Below are 20,064 nucleotides of genomic sequence, written 5' to 3' on the forward strand. Positions count from 1 at the left end.
ATTGGACTTCAGGGATAATTAGAGGATAAAACGCGCTGCTAACGCAGGAGTTCAGTTTCTGATGTGAAAATGGAACTAGCTTGCTAACTTAGTTGGGACAACAGGAATGTGCCGGGACTTGTCTCCTAACAGGGAAGGAAGTGTGTGCTCGAGGTGGACAGTTTGTTTTTTAAGTAGTCATGATGTGCAGTTCTTAAAGGTTTCAGGCGAAACTTTATGCTGTTAACTTATAAGCCAGAGAGCCAAACCAGTTTGACAGGTTAAAGTTCATTTGTATGCCGCCAGTGGACACCTTAAAGGTCACTTTCTAAACAAGATTAAAAAGCAGAATAGATTGGAGTGAAAAGATTTTAGATCTCATGCATTTCCCCCCTGCGAAAATCTGAGGTTTATTCCAGAGGCGTCCCTGGATACTCAGTGCTGTGGTCTGACCTCCTGTGACCATGGTAGATGTTTATTTAAGAGGTGAATGTAAACTTGGTCAAGAATTAAAGGGTGTAAATGTTAGTTAAGACATGTGGCTCTTATTTCTTCTAGTAGAGAAAGGATATTCCTGGGACTTTACAAATCCAGCTGGAAGCAGAAACTGTGGATTTAATATGAAAAAGTGAAAATCCTGCTTTATAAGTATGAAGTGGAGATGTGTGTAGTTTACATGTGGTCAGGATGAGATCATATTGACTGGTTTTATAGGAGCTTTGGTAGTTTTAATACTCACCAGCCAATTGTGTCTGTTCCACAGGGATCTAAGTTATTAGGTGTGTGTGTGTGTGTGTGTGTGTGTGTGCGCGCGTGCGTGTGTGTGCGTGTGCGTGTGTGTGTGTGTGTGTGTGTGTGTGCGTGCACTGGATGACCTAAGGCACTCCTCTTCACTGTTTAATGCAACTTCTCATTACTGAATGGACCTGATTTACAGTTTGTCTTCAGAGGTTTGGCTGCTTCCTTCTTCTCTGTCCACAACTGTCTGGATCTTAAAATAAATGTTTGTATTAATCAGATCATTTTCCAGTTTATTTTGCGCAAGTTATTTTGGGGGGGGAATTAACCGAATTTATGAGATAACATGTTTTGCATTTCTTTGGCTCCCCATTTAGCAACACTGTCATGTGTGAAGTGCTTGTTATGTTTCCTGTTCTTCACAACCTTGTGACAAGTTCCCAATCTAATCATAAGGATAAGTGTAATATGTGTTCCTCTTGTCTCAAAGGCATTCCTAAAGGCTCTCTGGGAAATAAAATGCATACGTATACGTAGTCCGCATTTGCTGATATAACAACCTTCATTTTACTGGGTAGATGTTCCACTAGATTTTGAAGTGTGATTGTTGACATTTGTGTTCATTCAGCCACAAGAGTGTTTGTAAAGTCAGGTACTGATGTAGGGTGAGGAGGTCTGGGGTGCAGTCCGCGTTTCAATTCATCCAGAAGGTGTTCAATAGGGTTGAGGTCAGAGCTCTATAGGAGACCGCTCAGGATCTTCTCCAACCATATAAACCATATTTTCATGGAGCTCGCTTTGTGCACTTGATTTTCTTGCTTTGTGAGCCACTGTCATGCTGGAGCAGGTTTGGGTCCCCTGGTTCAAGTGAAAGGACAATTTTTTTTATGCTGTTATCCCCACCCAAAGACATTTATCAACAACTTACTAATTAAGGCTTGTCTGAAAAAGGCTTTTTTTTCGAATTGAAAAAAATCCGATTTAAATATCTGCAAGACTCATCCTTGAAATTGAGGTCACATTTATTGTGATGAAAAATTTTGAAAGACACTCTGGTATGCTAATTTTCCCTTCATATGAAGGCTTTTAGATACTGAGTAGTGTAATTGTTTTGATAGCATTGATGATTTAATGAATCAAATTAAAGGACAGTGTACACACACACACACACACACACACACACACACACACACACACACACACACACACGAAATGTGTGTAATTGTCAGAACTGCTTTGTAACCTGCTGTGTTACAAATAACTCCCATCACACTGCTAATATAAAGATTTATTTCTTATTTATCACACATCCCTAGTCACATGAACGTGGTGTTTTGGGTTATATGTGTGGTTGAGTTTGATTAGTAGTGGCACTATTACTGCACCTGGTACATTTTTTTTGTTTTGAAAATGATTTCCATCACGTTATACATATGAGGACACTAGATAATGATGGGCATTGAAATCTTTGTGTTCAATACTAAAAATGTGGTCTTGTCCCATAGAGTCATTGAGTCTGAACTATTTTCTTTAACTTAAATGGTTCCCATGGCCAGTTGTCAAATAACAGGTGCTGGCATTGAGCACATACTGTTGATTTTGAAGCAAGAGAACAGGGGCACTGACCTGACAGTTACGGCCCCTACAGTATGTGTATTGTGTGGCAGACGAGTCCGTTTTTAACTCAGATAAGACGGCCTTCATGGTTGAGTGATAATTCGTTGAGAATGACAGTACTACCATTTGAAATGTTTTGAGATCATTGCATTACTTAATTGACATGAGTTTAGAGCTGATATCTTCATCCTGTTTGATATTTTTTGTTTAGATGACTTTTGCGATTATTGACATACTTTTACTATCCCTGTATGAAAATGAGGTCAAAACAAATAGTGCACCAATACTCATTCCAAGAAGAGCCACTTTGTCTAAAGCGGCCCAAACGGCCATATGAATGAAACTTAATGGCTGAGTTCTTTGGCTCATTCACCAGCACTAATAAAACAGGGTTTACGTTTGTCAATGGACTCATAGATCACAAGGTGGACATTTTTATGACACCGTGGTTGTCTTGGTGACTCTGGTGGCCTGTAGTGAACAGCACGATTAATAACACAGCCTGTGGCTTGAACCGGTGAGTGTGCTGCTCTCTAAAGACATGCTTTGTGAGGTTTGGTGATAATGTAAGGGTGCATGCAGAACGCAGTGCCGCAACATTTATCACCCCTAAACGCTGTAGTTGGGTCTGGATATGTGACTCAAATGATGTGTAAACTATTTGCATTGTGTAATAACATTCAGTCGATTGGTTTTGTGTCTGTGTGTGTGTGTGGGCAAGGAATTTCTTTTTAGATTGTAATGGATAGTAATGGACGATCATGGATGATTTATGAAACTCTAGATCGGACCTGATAGCTCAAATTCCAAAAGTCATTCTCCTAACGTTTATAATGGATTGCATTAGATCGTTATTGATACCAGTCAGGGTCCAGACCTGAATGTTTGTGTTCATTTTGAAAGGTCACTCGAATTGATCATTCACACGGTGTTATTTGCAGATCTTGACCCATCAGCCTTTTCCCATGTAGGGTTATCTACTGCCTGTCTATAGCAGGGTTTGGTTCAGCACATCGAGTTCATTGCTTTTCACTGCGTGTCCTCAGAAAAAGCACAAATCAGAAAAGTTGGATCATTCTGTCTAAACCCTACTCATTCGTCAACCTGAACTCAAGCACACACTCATTACTCATCTCAATCCATTCCAACACCATTTATTTATTATTTATACTTAATTATACTTATACCGTTTACATGCTGTTTTGTTTTTTTTTGCACCTCTCGACCTCTGCACTGCATTGTGTTTGTTTACATATACTCCTGGTTATAGTCTTTATAGTCCTCTTTGCACAGTACTGTATATACAGAGTATACAGTAGGTTTACTGGTCGGTGCTATCTTGTGTTATGTGTATTGTCCTACACTGTCTTGTGTTGTCAGTTTGCACTTGATGCACTTTATGTTGTGTGTTGTAGTTCTATGTTGTTTAGTGTAGCACCAGGGTTCTGGAGGAACGTTGTCTCGTTTTTACTGTGTACCACAGTGTACAGTAGAAATGACAATAAAAGCCACTTGACTTGAGGCGAAATGAAAGTACTGAACAGAGTAATGGAGTGTACAGGATCATAAGTGAGAGCTTTCTGCTTGGATGGTTAATGTTTAACAGTGATCAGGAAGCTGTGTTTGAAGCCTAGTCTTCTTAACGTTCTCCATATTTAGTAGTTAATTTGTCTGTTGGTGGGCCAAGCCTGAGCTGTGTTTGTTTTTGTTAATATGTTTATTTTTTTTTTTTCTTTTCTTAATGCTAAAATGCCACATGGAGAACAAATTTTTAAGGTACCATTTTTTGACAGACAGGTGCAGTATTGCCTCTTCTACTCCGGCAAGCATTCACATCCTTAAAAATCCTTTTTTCCCCCTCTTTTTTTCAATCTCTACCAGTGCATTCACTCTGCCACACCCGTTTCAAGTACAATGCAGGACAGTTTATGATTTTTTTTTTTTTAACACTTTCTCATTGCCCTGATTGGCAGAGATATTGTTCTCCTTTACACAGATGTGGAAGCTGATCTCAGCATTGTAAGGTAATAGATTGTAAACTTTTGTAATAGTTGTAGCAGGCAAAAGTGAGTCTTCATGTCGCCCGCTACTCATTATATGTTTGATTTTGACTCTACTGTCATGTCAAGTTGACCCTGTTTCCACAGCCTTGGATCTAGCAGTAAATCACAAGAAAACGTGTCTCAACACAGACTTGCTACCTTACTGATGTAACAAAAATGCCACGCCTTTCAACAGAACTGTTTCTATTACTCCTTGTTATACATTATGTTTGACTTTGTCTTGATAAAAAACTCTCCCAGAAACAAGGCATTTTATAAATTATAGTTTAGTTAATTTTTTTTTTCCGTTTTGTAATTCAAATCTTTCTCATTGGTGATTATTGCAAAACAAAAAACAACACAGCCTTCTGATGGCCGAATCTCTGAATCTGTGTTTTAGCGTTTCAGGGACTCCTTTAATATAGATTTTACTAGCACTTGCTTTGTACTGTAAATGCAGCAGATTATTAATTGTTACTGTGCACAAGATGATCCTCTGACAGACTGTGCACTATGTTCTCCATGAACATTAAAAAAGACGATACATTAATCACCAGGGATTAAACAACATTATTATGTTCTGCTTACATTTTTAACCATGCAGTGTGGACTTGGCATATTGGATCAACAGAAACAATCTGTCGGTGTAACAGTAGCAGTGTTGTGTCTATAGAGGAGATGTAAGATGAAGAGGAATTTGGGGCAGGTTGTAATTGTTTTTCTTTATTAGACATGCTGATATTGTACCATTATATTAACTGTAAAAGATTATTGTTCAAGCATAAACATGGCCCTTGATTTTTGTGTAACCTGGTGCTGTCCTCTTTAGGACTTGGTTTCCGTCCTGTTTTCCAACTTCCTGCCCACAATTTTGATTGTTCTGCCAGTTCCAACCAGTCCAGTCAACTCTCTTCATGCCACAGCTACCAGTCAGGAAGAGTGAAGACTAATAAGAACTTTCTTCGAGACACATGAGGCCAGACAAGCATGTCCCCTTTTTAATTGCTGCTCTAAGGAATAACATACAGAGTGAGAGCGCCTTTTGTCCTCTTCCCCATGCATGATTTTTAAAGACACCCATGACTAGTATGTGTTGCTGTTAAGAGTCGCAGTATGCCATCTTTACCACCCAGAGTGCACAGCCCGTTTTACTCACTTGGCTTTAAGCCACAGATGGACGTAACATTGTAGAGAATGAAGTTCAGATCTCCTGATGAGAGAATGAAATCTTTTCTGTTGTCACTTGCAAGCTTTATTAGTGGCTTTTAGATGAGTATCATTGCAGTCACACAGCTGCCATTCTTTCATTTTGAAAAATCCTTTTGAAATCCTTTAATAGAAGATTAATGCCAGTGAATCACAACCAAAGACTCCTTTTATGACATGCAAAATGTATCTGCCCAATATAAACCCAGGGTTTAATCATAGACTAATGCTTAGGAGGGCAATGTTTTCAGATGGGTGTTGAATATCATCTATGTTGAAAAAGATAATGTTAAAAAAAACAACAACACCCCCCCCCCCCTCCAAAAAATTGGTCAGATTTGGAAATTAAATTAGACATGAGCACTGTGGGTTGCAGTGAGGACAAAGCCTGTGCTGAGGACATAGAATGAGCATCACTTAAAAACACATGAGATTGCTTAGATCCAGACCAATGCTTTCTGAATACGTTTTCCTTCCCAGCTAAATGTAGGCTATTTACACACCACAGACAACTCAGCAATGTACTAAAACCCACCTGAGTGTAAAACACACTTTCGTGAGACTAATCTCTCATCCCTTCAGGGAACATAATGATGTCATGGTGATGGGTCAGTTCTAAAATGAGTCAAAGGGTGTTGTTTAGATCTCTTTCTCAGAGTTAAAAACAAAACACTGGCCACATGTTTTTGTCATTTTAAATAGCAGAATATTTGAAAAGGTAGCATTAATCACATATGCCAGTCCAATAATTCATCTAGATACTGTTAACATTGATGATTAGCATATATAAGTTTGAAATAAACTGTTCGAACAAGTTTTTGGACACCTAAATGTGTCCTATGTGCTTTTTGTACATTGTATTTCACATTTCACTCAATTGCAGTTGTGAACAGAGGGGCTTTGTCATGCTGGAACAGGTTTGAGTCTTCTAGTTCAAGTGAAGTGAGTGTAACTCATCCAAAGACATATACTTATAATTGCTTACTTATAATTGTGTGCCTCCATTTTTGTGGTAACAGTTTGAGAAGGAGCTACAGATGACTGGAAAAGTCAGGTGTCCCAATACTTTTGTCCATGTAGTGTATACAATTTTTTTAAAAAATGTATTTGAATGTTATCCTTAAAAATGAGTACACATTTATTTAACAAAATTATTTTAAATTATTTTTTTTTACTTAGCAAAGTTGGTCCAAAATAAACACTCATTAATCTCGTATCTTGCAATTTTTAATGTATTTAACAAAAAAAAAAAATGAAGCATATGATTTTCATTTCTTGTTTGATAGCTTTAATTAGTTCTAAAATTGCACTAACATTTTAAACAAATTATTTTGTACTTCAGCTTACATGACAGTTTGACCTTCGTTCTGAATGCCTATGAAAGCGAGTCAGCGTGTGGAGTTTGTTTCTATGGCAATAGTCAATGACTCATGTCAACATACACATAAATGTAGAGAGAATTGGCACCCAAGAACTTCAGCCAAGCTCATAGTGGATGTGAAATAGGTTTGACTTAAAATGATGACGTTCAGACATATGGGACTCCGTTAGATTACAACTTCATGAAACGTAGCCTTGTTCACGATTTAAAAATTCTTTGTGACGTCATCACCTGGTCAATAAACAGGCAGATCTGTTTTCACATTTACACAAAAAAACTGGCCTGTAAATGTATCCGTGGTTGGTGTCAGTAGAATTTGAAGCCAGTTTTACAGGATGTAGAGCTCAGTAGAAGCACTGTTATATATTCTGATATCCTAATATACACCATATGTGGTTCTTTCTCAGACTGTTACCACACACCTGGAGGCACTCAGTAGTGTAGGATGTCTGTGGATGTGGTAGTATTTCAGTCTTCCTTTACTTGAACTTGGAGACCTGTTCCAGCATGCCAGTGTCCCTGTCAGTACCTGGCCTTACTAACACCCTTGTGACTGAATGAGCACTAATCTCCACAAGCACACTACATAATCTAGTGGAACCACTTCCCAGAAGGGTGGAGGTTATTATAACAACAGAGAATTAATATGGAAAAGGATAATTGTTTTTGCCTATATAGAGATAGACTTCATACTTTTGTTGTAGTCTATCATTTTGTAGGTTTGGCATTTTATGCATTCTGAGATGCTTTTCCGCTCACTGTTGTTGTACAGTAGTGATTTGAGGTTAGCAGTTTTTAAAATGCTTATCTACCCAAACAAACAAAGTCTGCCAAAGTCCCCAAGATCACATTTTATCTCTACTTGTGTTATTTAATGTGACTTTTACCAGCTTCTGTTTAATTTTAGTGGAAACTGTGAAGCGCACTCTTAGCAGTCCATTGTTTTCTGCTTGCTCATTTCCCGTTTTCGAAAGTAAAGAATTCATGCTCTCTCGCATCCACCTATTATTCAGAATGACATTTCTAATTGAATACTTGCCCTTATTTATTTGGCAAATATTTGAAATTAATTAATCAAAGACTGGGTTTTATCTTTTACTCCCAGAGTTTGAACATGTTCTGATTTGAGCGCAGAAAAGGCTCACAGATCTTTGTTTGGTTTTGCGGTTGTCTTGACAACTTCTCCCCATCCTGAAGAATCATTCACGTAGAATAGGTCTGATGAAAAGAAGCAGTGGTTAGGCGAGGGTGAGGGCAAATAAGGAATGCTAAATTCCTATTGTTCTCTCTGAACGAACACACACACACACACACACACACACACACACACACACACACAAATAGAGGCTATCTGCTACACTTTGCGACATCCGCGTAATCTCAACTTCCCTGCTTTTAGATGCTTTACGTATGAGTTTTCACATTTTAAACTGAGCTGTTAACCTTATGGATCAGCAGGTGACTGCATCATTAGACATGCACAGACGTGTTTATACACATCTCTATATATGACAAGATATTTTTCAGCACAAAAGACAATTGTTACACTAGAATTTTGCGATCTATCTGCCTATCTATTGGCCGCATGTGATACATTGTGCCTGTGCTTACTTCTTTGTTTTTCTGATCTACCCCTTCTGTCTGGGTATGATGGTGCTGTGTCTCTGTACCATGCTGCTGCTGAAGAAATAAAAAGACATTTTCACAGACATAGCATTCCCAGAGATGCTCTTTAAGTTAATACACACAGCACAAATGGCAGTAGAAGCTTTCTTCTCAGCACACACGTGGATAAACTCCCTCTGTTGCACTTTAAGATTCACTTTGCTTTTCGTTGAAGGTCTGTTTTCTTTTTCTTTTCACTTTTTCCACAATTTTTTTTTCTTTAGTCCCCGGTCTCTGTACACCATCTTTGTTGACATGAATAGACATGTATTTTCTTTCTTTCTTTTTTTTCTTTTTTCATAACGTTCAAGGACACGTATGGTAGCAGTTATAGTTAAATAGGGATGAACAACTCTCGACACACTGTAGCTCAATCTCTGAGTCTGTTCACCTTATGTCTTTATTTACTTTGCTCTGGTATGGAATGTACACTCTTCTCCCAGTCCATTTCTTTCCTCTTTTTGAGAGAATGGATGGACTGAATGCTTCATGGTTTTAAACAATCTGTAGTTCATTTCCAAACACACATGAACTTTAAGAAACTGGCCATTTTGTCTTAAAAAATGCACACAAACCGTTCATGTGCTTACATTCTGTAACCAATGTTATGCAACGCATAGCATAATAGATTTAGGATCTCTGACCCATGTTAAGCTCATCCTGCATTACCTTCATCCAACGTTGCCATGATCACGTTATGCTTCTGATGTTCTTGTATGTAATTGTGATCTGAAAGTCACCTAATAGAACAGAACAAGACCCTACGACAGTCTGATGAAAGAAATGTATTTAGAAGTACTTGGCTAAGGATGGGCATGTGAGAAGAGTTTAGAATAGTAAATATGACTCATGGTTACAATCAGTTTCACATCAGACTGCCCATTCTGTTCTATTTTTTGCAGCAGGAAAAAATGCACTCTTACCGTCAAACTCATTTGCTTGTTTGTTTAGGAGATTTATCCATGGGAACTGCTACGAGTTCTTCAATACTGTATGAATGCTTGGCATTTCCTGTTCATTATAATGGGCTAAAACTGACCATGTTCTGATGGAGAGGATAAAAGACTATCAGATTGCCAATGCACTTAAACCCTGGTTTGTGTGTAACCTTAGCTCAATGTTTAATTGATTTTGAATCAAAATTGGAAATTCATGAAAGTGTGACTCAAGGTGCAGTTCATTCAAATGTGCAACACTTTACATTAAAAAAGCATGAAGTTGTGACAACGTGAAGGAAAGCGTGAGTCTAGAAATTAAATATGTAGCCTAGCCGACCGGTGAGAGGACTACTGCTGTCATATGAAGGAAGCAACTGTTAGTTGTCAGCAAAGATGACTGAGGCTAGCATTAGTGAAACTGGTCTGGCAAGCAGATTTGAACCTCACGACAAGTGAATATGTCCAGCCACCAAGACTGCATATGGATGCTTGTATTGCTGAAATATCTCATAAAAGTGGCAGTTTTTATTTGTGGAATTGATGTGCAATTTATATCAAATGCAAATATAGAAGTATGAAAGACTTTGAAACATTGAACCACATTCACAATATGGAGAGAAGTATTAGGACACAATTTCCAGCTGTTTGTTGGTTCTTCTCCTAACTGTTACCACAAAGTTAGAGGCACACTATTGTATAGAATGTCTTTGGATTTTATATCCTTAAATTTTCCCTTCATTTACCAGACCTACCAGACCCAAACTTGGTCTAACATGACAATACTCCTGTGCACAAAGCGAGCTCCGTTAAGATATAGTTTACATAGTGTGGTGTAGAAGATATTGAGTGGCCTGCTATAGAGCTCTGACCTCAACCCCACTGAACACCTTTGGGATAAATTGGAACACTGACTGCACTCCAGGTCTCCTCACACTACATCTCAGTACCTGACATCACTAACACTCTTATGCCTGAGTGAGCGAAAATCTCCACAAACACATTCCAAAATCTAGTGGAACATCTACCCAGAAGAGTGGAGGTTATTATAACAGCAAATGAAGACCAAACTGGGTGTTTTAAAAAGCAGGCCAGTCTGATTGAAATGTTCAGAAAGACAACCTGTATTGTGTTTGCAGTTTTCTTTGTTGAATACATCCACTTAAAGTTTTAAGACAACAGGACAACAGTACAGCTTCATGACTACACAGTACAGAATAAGAACTAGCCTCATGAAACTCTCAGAGAATTCAACAGTGTTGTGGTATTGTTTATAAGCTGTTGATTAATGCGCCGCAACATTATTTGAGCATTATCTCCAGTTGCAATGTTTATTTTAATGCTCTCATTCTAATACATTATCATTTGTCTAGTTACAACTAAATAGATTTGAAAACGAATATAGTCATCGCTAATGGTGAAGGATGTGGTGGAACGTTTAGCTGTTTTTTTAATTAATTAATAAATTTTTTCTTTTCTCATCCGCCAGCATCAGTGACCACATCAGTTGCTTCCAGTTAGTGTTTTAATTCATCACAAAAGTGGTCAGTGAGGTTGAATTCAGGCCTGTGTACAGGCCGCTTTAGTTCTTCCACACCAACCTTGGCAAACTCGCTTTGTGCTCAGAGGTGTAGCCATGCTGGAGTTTTAGGCCCTTTAGTTCCAGTAAAGGGAAATTTTAGTTATGTAGAAAATAATTACAATTATTGTTCCCAATTTGTGACAATAGTTTCAAGAAAAAACACGTATGGGTCAGAGATTGTTAGGGTCCTCATACCCGTGGCCAGATATTGCGTGTTTGATCCATTTGTACTCTTTTAAATTAGAGTAAAATTTCAATTTAAGGTTTGTGAGTGCAAAGAAAGAAAGTGTTTCCTGCTTAGTTAAATGACAACAGTGTTTCAGGGATTTCGCTGGTGTAAGTAGTTGGGGAGCGCAAAGATGTGTTTTGAGAGTGTTAGAATGAAATAAGCCCATGTCTGAGGTCACCGTTTGCCATCTCCATCGAAACTCAAGTTTGCAAAATGAGTCAAAATTACTTTTTATCAAAGGACAGAAATGATTTAAAAGTCTGTTGTCATTTGTTTTTGTGTAATTATGTGACTATGCTATACCAGTGGGGATTTTTCAATACATGTAATTGTACCCTGTAGTCCACTCCTTACCTCGATGACCCTGATTAGACCTATTGCCCAGATGGAGCTCAACCTGTCAGACAGTTTTATTTAATGCACATTTAATAATGGGTATATGCCAATGAATGACTCTATTGAGCTCTTTCTAAGAAAGAACAGGCATATTTTGCAGAAATGTTAATATTATCATGACAAAGCTCAAGTTCATTCGCAAAGCATCAATTAGATGATGGAATGCTGAGAATCTGACAGCTTGTTTTCCGGCATAACAAAAAAGCAGCATGCAGCGGTCCTATCTAAATATTAGGGCATTCTTCCTGAATTCCAAAGTCTGGAGGAAATATCCCGGAAATGTATCGTATGAGATTTAATTTGAAAGTAATGCATTATTGTCCAGATTATTATGAGTCCTATGTAAATGATATTGTTGAAGTGAATTCTGAAATCTGTTGTGTTTTGTTGACAGGGTTCCAGTATGTTTAAGGCAGTGCTCAAAATGAACCGAGACGGAGGGAAGGGGAGCAAAAAGGAGACAGGTACATCCAGTGCATTAGCAAAAACAAAGAAAATCTATATTTCTATGAATTACACAAACATTTTTTCCAACTTTTAGTTGAATACGTTTGTCATTTTAGTCTATAATTTGTAGGGGATTGTAAATTGTGTGCTAAAATTATAATGACACCTATATGTAGTATGCCAGCGAAGAGTGGAAAGTCAGTTGGACCAGATGACATAGCGGTAAAGCATGGAGATGTTTAGGAGAGATGGCAGTGGAGTTTTTAACCAGGTTGTTCAACAAAATTCTGGAAGGTGAGAAGATGCCTGAGGAATGGAGAAGGAGTGTGCTGGTACTGATCTTTAAGAATAAGGGAGATGTTCAGATCTGCAGTAACTACAGGGGAATAATGTTGTTCAGTCACACCATGAAGTTATGGGAAAGAGTAGTGGAAGCCAGGCTGAGAGAAGAGGTGACCATCTGTGAGCATCAGTATGGTTGAATGCCGAGAAGAGCACCACAGACGCATTATTTGCTTTGAGAATGTTAATGGAGAAGTATAGAGAAGCTCAGAAGGAGTTGTATTGTGTGTTTTTTGAATGTAGAGAAAGCGTACGACAGGGTGCCAAGAGAGGAGTTGTGGTATTGTATGAGGAAGTCAGGTGTGTCAGAAAAGTATTTTCGGGGTGGTGCAGGACATGTATGAGGACAATGTGACAGCAGTGAAGTGTGCAGTAGGAACGACAGACTGGTTCAAGGTGAATGTTGGACTGCATCGAGGAACGGATCTGAGCCCTTTCCTTTTTGCAGTGGTTATGGACAGTTTGACGGACGAGGTCAGACAGGAGTCTCTGTGGATTATGATGTTTGCGGATGATATTGTGATTTATGGTGAGAGTAGTGAGCAGGTGGAGAAGAGCCTGGAGAGGTGGAGGTACATGCTGGAGAGAAGGGGAATGAAAGTCAGTAGGAGTAAGACAGAGTACATGTGTGTGAATGAGAGGGGGGGCAGTGGAGTGATGCGGTTGCAGGGAGAAGAGGTGGTGAAAGTGGAGGAGTTCAGGTACCAAAAGTGCAAAGTAATGGAGAGTGTGTTAGAGAAGTGAAGAAAAGAGTGCAGGCAGGGTGGAGTAGGAGCAGCCGAAATAAGTTGTTGTTTAGTATGCCAGTATGCAGTTAAGGATGTAGCCCAGGTATTTAAACCTGTGAGGATATAATTATACATCATCTTATGTTTATTGAATATTACAAAACCATCATTAGAATTAAAACTATTTTTATTTTTTATATTTGGTGTGATTGTCACAGTTATGGGATACCAGGGAAAACAGCTTAGTGATCTTAAAGCATGCTGCCATCTCGAAGTTGAGCAGAGATAAACCACCAACTCTGAAATACATCACGTGTGGTCACATCCAATGTGTGTGTTTTTATTGCCTGATCTGTGCTTTCCATGTATTTTAATAGCTAATCTGTGTATTTTGTGTATGAGAAACTCTTGCGATTTGTAGTTGTATATGGAAAAACCCCCCAGAAATGGACAAACAGCTCCTTTTATTCACTAGCGGACTAATATTTCTTAGCTAAAGATAAACATTCTGCAACATGCATTATCTGTCTATCATGTCTTTGCTTTCTCTTTCTTTTCTGTGATTGCCTGCCAGCTCATGTCTGTCACAGTGTAATTGGATTTATTCCATGCATGAAGTTGGGGGTGATGACATTCGTTATATCTGAGCTGTAATAAGAACTAAATATTCTTACGAAATACCTTCTTTTAAGGTATTAATGCATTTTTTTAAAACGGTGCAATAGATAATGTGTATTATAGCATAGCTGTGTGTGTGTGTATAAATATATGTATATTTTATTTATGTATAAATATATTTAAAAAAATATAAATAAATATAAAAATGTACCTTTTTTTTTTTTTTTTTTAATCACCCAAAGCTTGTCCTTTTGTAGATAAAAAAAAATAAACAACAACAACCCTTGTTTAGGTACACATGGGCAGAAATGCTCATTGTTGTATTTGCTTTGTCATTAGAAATCACTGAAGGAGTTTTTAAATCTTATATTAATCGTGATGAGTGACATGTAGGTTTAACACGTTTTTCTTGTTATTCACTTTGTAACTGACATTGTGCTGCAGGTCTGAACAGTAGCAAGCACTGAATGAGATTTGAGCCTAGCTCAGCAAGCAATCAGATTTTTATTTATACCCCATGTGTGGGTGGTTGTTTTGAAAATATGTAATGAGTGCAATATGTCTAATTTAAGCTGTAGCACTAGATAGGTGACATTTTAGTCACATTTGCTTTGAAGATGTAAATGTAAACACACTGGGTTGCATATAGCAGGCTTATTTAATAGAAACACTTAAGAGACTTAGATATTTGTAAGCAAACCAGCAGTGACTATAATGTTTCTGGTGGTGTTTGTGATGCTTCTGTGTACTTTCAGTAGAGCATCTCTCAGGCAGAGTAATTCAAGCTTAAACATGTCAGCAGTGAACTCATCACTAATAAGAACAAGGTTTGTCTAGTCTTCCCAGACAGCTTCTCGTTCCAGTGCTTATTAACACACACACACACATCCTTTTTTGTTGTACAGCATCTGGATGACTAAAAGAGAAACCAGACCTGGAGTTGTGCATCTCTTTTCTGACCTCACTGACTCAGCATTCTGCACGACTGGCTGAATATTTGTTTAAGCTGGTTTCAGTATAACACTAATTATAGAACTGTAAAAGTCTGTAATTTTACAGGTTTTCAGGAGCTGGCTCTGTTTTGTTCTCTGACTAGTCATAACAAACTGGCGTCCGTGTCTGAAATCCCAGTGAAGAAAGTTGAAGTTGAGCAGGTCTTTTTTTTTTTTTTTTATCCCAGATTGTGATTTAAACATTGCGTTACATTACATCCTGTTGCATTATCCTGTCTCTTTCTCATGATCTGTTTTTCTTTCCTGTCCTTCAGGGGGTCAGTTAGCGCTGGTCTGCAGTTGCTTTGAAGTGACTTGGAAAAGAATGGCCATTTTCTTTACAGTGATATTATTGTCATCCTGAGTTTCTTTCATAGAATGTTACTGAGATATGTGGAGCCTATGCAAGATCAGAGAGGTCAAATAGTGCCAAGGAGCAACATTTAACATTTTGATCATTTCTTATTCAAAAGCTGAGAATTCTAGACATGTATGCAAGTCTATTCAGCAAATGTTTTTATAATCTAAACATTGCAGTGTTTTTGCCCCAGCTCTTCTATTCTCTTTCCTCCTTTCGGAGAGGCCAGGAACATAACAGGAAAGCAGCAAGGTAATCAAATACATACACGTCACAGAGGATTGAGGACTTACAGTAACAGGCTGCCCATGAAAAATGCACAGGACCTTCTGTTGAATGTCAGTGTTTTCCAAATAAGCCTACAGCCAGGACACCCCTAATCCACCATCTGGTGCAATGCAGATTGCAGATTAATATGTAATGAATAAAAAATGATTGCTCATGCTGTTGCATGAAAATGATCAAAGGCAGACGTGGCTTGATGTGAAGTTTCATCATTATTATTATTAATATAATTTTTATCGGAATTCTGAAACTACTGTCATACCATGGTGTTTTATTTATCTTCTACCATAGTGATTTGCTAATTAATAGATTTTTTATTGATCTAATAATAACACATGGCATCTATTGTTGTTGTGGAACATCTGCAGAACATGTTAGCTCCTGTTCTCACTTATATAACAGCTATAAAAAAAAAATCACTCCTTCTCCAGCCTCTCTTTCTTCCGTTTTGAAGTTGTTAAGATACAACCGCATACCCCTTTATGTTACAGAGAAATCTGTAGGTCTAGCACTGACGTTGGAAAAGAAATCCTGGTATAAATCTGGTCTTCCAGTTTATCCCAAATGAAACAATGTGTTAATGAACCTTGCTTTTTAGACAGGGTAATTATCATACTGGATCAGGTTAACCAACTAAGTGGTTAAGTCATTGGTCTTTGGATCAGAAGGTCATGAGTTCAAATCCCAGCCTCAACAAACTCCTACTCCTGGGCCCTTGAGCAATTCTGCAAATGAGGCAATTGTAAGTCGCTCTGGATAAGGGCGTCTACCAAATTCCATAAATGTTAAATTATAATAAAACAACAAGCAAAGACATTTAACACAATCTGAGAAAGAAACTACATATGTGTTTGTCAGGCATCCACAACCATTTGGTCATGATTTCAAATTAAAGGAGTTTATTTATGATTAAAATAAAATTACAGGGAAAAGCATTTGTACAGAGTATACAGAAAAGTATGTACATCGCTTATGGGACTGAGGCACTGCACTCTAAGGAGTTTATATTAGATTCATGGAAAGTCTGTTTTTTCGCCAGGAACCACTGCTATCATCTTGCCTAAAGCAGCTCCAGCGCCCAGACACCACATCATTCCCTGACAGCGAATTCATCTTCTTTATTCATTCACTTGAAACTGTTTGTTTATACCCACTAGAATATGTGAAATTGTAAGTCGGCCAACAGGTATTTGAGGATCCCTGGTGCAGATCCAATTCGGTGGCAGCCTGGTAGTGCTGAGAGCCATGCAGACATTCCACTCATCGCTACAAGCCATTGTGGCTGCTTATGCATAAATCAATTAGATCATTTTTATGGGTTATCATTAATGTGGATTCTTCTAAATGGAAAGTTGTGGATGAGGGAATAAAAAATATCTACTAGGAAGGTCATGTTGCAAGAAATCGGAGTGCTTTTTGCTCCGTGGCCAAGACTTGCTTTGGAAAGTTCACATCCAAACATGACTTTGACATTTTAATTCCGAAGCCTTATGCCAGATCAATTTCAGCTTGTGGCATTTTGCAAGCTCAAGTTCTACATTCTGTTAAAATCAACACTTCTGCACTATTCACACAACAGCTATTGTTTGAGCTTTTATTATATGCCAGGGAATTGTTGTTGATCTCCTGTATCAAGTCAGTTGGCAGATTTTTAGTTTACCCAAGTCATACCTTCTTTAAATGGTTTGTTTTGTTTTAACTATTGTGCTGTATTGGTTTCTGAAGCGTTTGGATAACAGACACGCCCACATGCCAGAGTCACACACAATAACGTTTCACTGCCTTGTCACTAGCATTGAGAACTGAGAACGATGCACAACCCAAATAATATCTAGTTCTTTTTTTATTAGATTTTTTTATCAATATCAGACAGAGGGAGTAGGGGGAGAAATTGTATTTGTATTTGTGTATTTGCTTTGGTGTATAATTGTCACTAAACTGGAAACATTAAGCAATCTATAAAGCATTAGAGATAAAAGTTAAAGGAGGTTAAAGGCTACCCTGGCCTTAAATCATAATGGTTTCATTGCTAAGACCTCAGGCACCTTGAATTCTCTTGGAGGTCTGGTTAAGGATAAACAGATGTGACTGATTCTCTTGAGGTGAATTTAGTGTCGCTTGTTATGCTGTAATCTTGGGGAGTGTCTCTGCCTGCCTCCCACTTACAGAACAGTCATTAACGCTGTGTGTAGGAGTGTCATGGCCAAGCAGTTTTTCAGTCTATCTGTTTTTAGACTCCTCCTCCCAATCCTTAATTTAACTTTTTTTTTTTTGGTTTAGTTTTTTTAATCCACCCAGGCAAACTTTTTGCTTACTAGAACTAGGTTTTCACAAAATGCTGCCCTGACCTGAAAGCTGTTTGTTTCCTCTTTTTTACTCTTTGTTTTTTATTCCTTTTACCACACAGAAGGACTTTATTACTATTGTTGTTACTAAGCTGCAAATCATTTCTTTTATCTTGTGCAGTTAGATATCTTCTGATAGAGGTCTAAAGTCATGTCTATCTCAGTTTAATGCTCATGCTCATGGTTATTTGAATGTAATTTAATGTAATTCAGGCTCCTGCGGTTAACCAGTGAACTGTGCTCCTACAGTTTTAGGCTTATTAAGAACTTTGATTTAACTGTTAAGCATTAGAGCTCTGTTAAGCCCTGTTAAGCATTCGAGCAATCACAGTTCTGGTGCTCTTTGCTAGAAACATGTCTGTAATTTACCGGAACATTAACATTTATATATATATATATATATATATATATATATATATATATATATATATATATATATATATATATATATATATATATATATATATATATATATATATACAGTGAGGAAAATAAGTATTTGAACACCCTGCTATTTTGCAAGTTCTCCCACTTAGAAATCATGGAGGGGTCTCCAGAAAAAATCCAGAAATCACAATGTATGATTTTTTAACTATTTATTTGTATGATACAGCTGCAAATAAGTATTTGAACACCTGAGAAAGTCAATGTTAATATTTGTTTGATTGCAATTACAGAGGTCAAACGTTTCCTGTAGTTTTTCACCAGGTTTGCACACACTGCAGGAGGGATTTTAGCCCACTCCTCCACACAGATCTTCTCTAGATCAGTCAGGTTTCTGGCCTGTCGCTGAGAAACACGGAGTTTGAGCTCCCTCCAAAGATTCTCTATTGGGTTTAGGTCTGGAGAATGGCTAGGCCACGCCAGAACCTTGATATGCTTCTTACAGACCCACTCCTTGGTTATCCTGGCTGTGTGCTTCAGGTCATTGTCATGTTGGAAGACCCAGCCTCGACCCATCTTCAATGCTCTAACTGAGGGAAGGAGGTTGTTCCCCAAAATCTCGCAATACATGGCCCCGGTCATCCTCTCCTTAATACAGTGCAGTCGCCCTGTCCCATGTGCAGAAAAACACCCCCAAAGCATGATGCTACCACCCCCATGCTTCACAGTAGGGATGGTGTTCTAGGGATGTACTCATCATTCTTCTTCCTCCAAACACGTTTAGTGGAATTATGACCCAAAAGTTCTATTTTGGTTTCATCTGACCACATGACTTTCTCCCATGACTCCTCTGGATCATCCAAATGGTCATTGGCAAACTTAAGACGTGCCTGGACATGTGCTGGTTTAAGCAGGGGAACCTTCCGTGCCATGCATGATTTCAAACCATGACGTCTTAGTGTATTACCAACAGTAACCTTGGAAACGGTAGTCCCAGCTCTTTTCAGGTCATTGACCAGCTCCTCCCGTGTAGTTCTGGGCTGATTTCTCAACCTTCCTTAGGATCATTGAGACCCCACAAGGTGAGATCTTGCATGGAGCCCCAGTCTGAGGGAGATTGACAGTCATGTTTAGCTTCTTCCATTTTCTAATGATTGCTCCAACAGTGGACCTTTTTTCACCAAGCTGCTTGGCAATTTCCCCGTAGCCCTTTCCAGCCTTGTGGAGGTGTACAATTTTGTCTCTAGTGTCTTTGGACAGCTCTTTGGTCTTGGCCATGTTAGTAGTTGGATTCTTACTGATTGTATGGGGTGGACAGGTGTCTTTATGCAGCTAACGACCTCAAAAAAGTGCATCTAATTTAGGATAATAAATGTAGTGGAGGTGGACATTTTAAAGGCAGACTAACAGGTCTTTGAGGGTCAGAATTCTAGCTGATAGACAGGTGTTCAAATACTTATTTGCAGCTGTATCCTACAAATAAATAGTTTAAAAATCATATATTGTAATTTCTGGATTTTTTTTTTTAGGTTATGTCTCTCACAGTGGACATGCACCTACGATGACAATTTCAGACCCCTCCATGATTTCTAAGTGGAAGAACTTGCAAAATAGCAGGGTGTTCAAATACTTATTTTCCTCACTGTATATATATATATATATATGTATATACGTATATGTATATATGTATATGTATATATATATATATATATATATATAATGAAAATGAAAATTATATTACTTTCAAGTTCTCTAACTTGTAATTGAAAAATACATGCATATTTTTATTGAGTAG

General features: G+C 38.1%; 1 protein-coding gene across 1 annotated transcript in view; it reads left to right on the forward strand.

The window, feature by feature from the left end:
• The window catches only part of tanc1b (tetratricopeptide repeat, ankyrin repeat and coiled-coil containing 1b), a 116,759-nt gene that overhangs the window by 189 nt on the left and 96,506 nt on the right, over positions 1 to 20,064 (forward strand). Inside the window, exon 2 of the mRNA XM_083537971.1 lies at positions 12,165 to 12,234. Within this exon, the coding sequence (XP_083394097.1) occupies positions 12,174 to 12,234 (61 nt within the window). The 5' untranslated portion in view covers positions 12,165 to 12,173. The remainder of the gene's footprint in view (positions 1 to 12,164; positions 12,235 to 20,064) is intronic.

Source organism: Silurus aristotelis (genome assembly GCF_946808225.1).
Source record: "Silurus aristotelis genome assembly, chromosome: 3".
In the NCBI taxonomy this organism is placed as follows: domain Eukaryota; kingdom Metazoa; phylum Chordata; class Actinopteri; order Siluriformes; family Siluridae; genus Silurus; species Silurus aristotelis.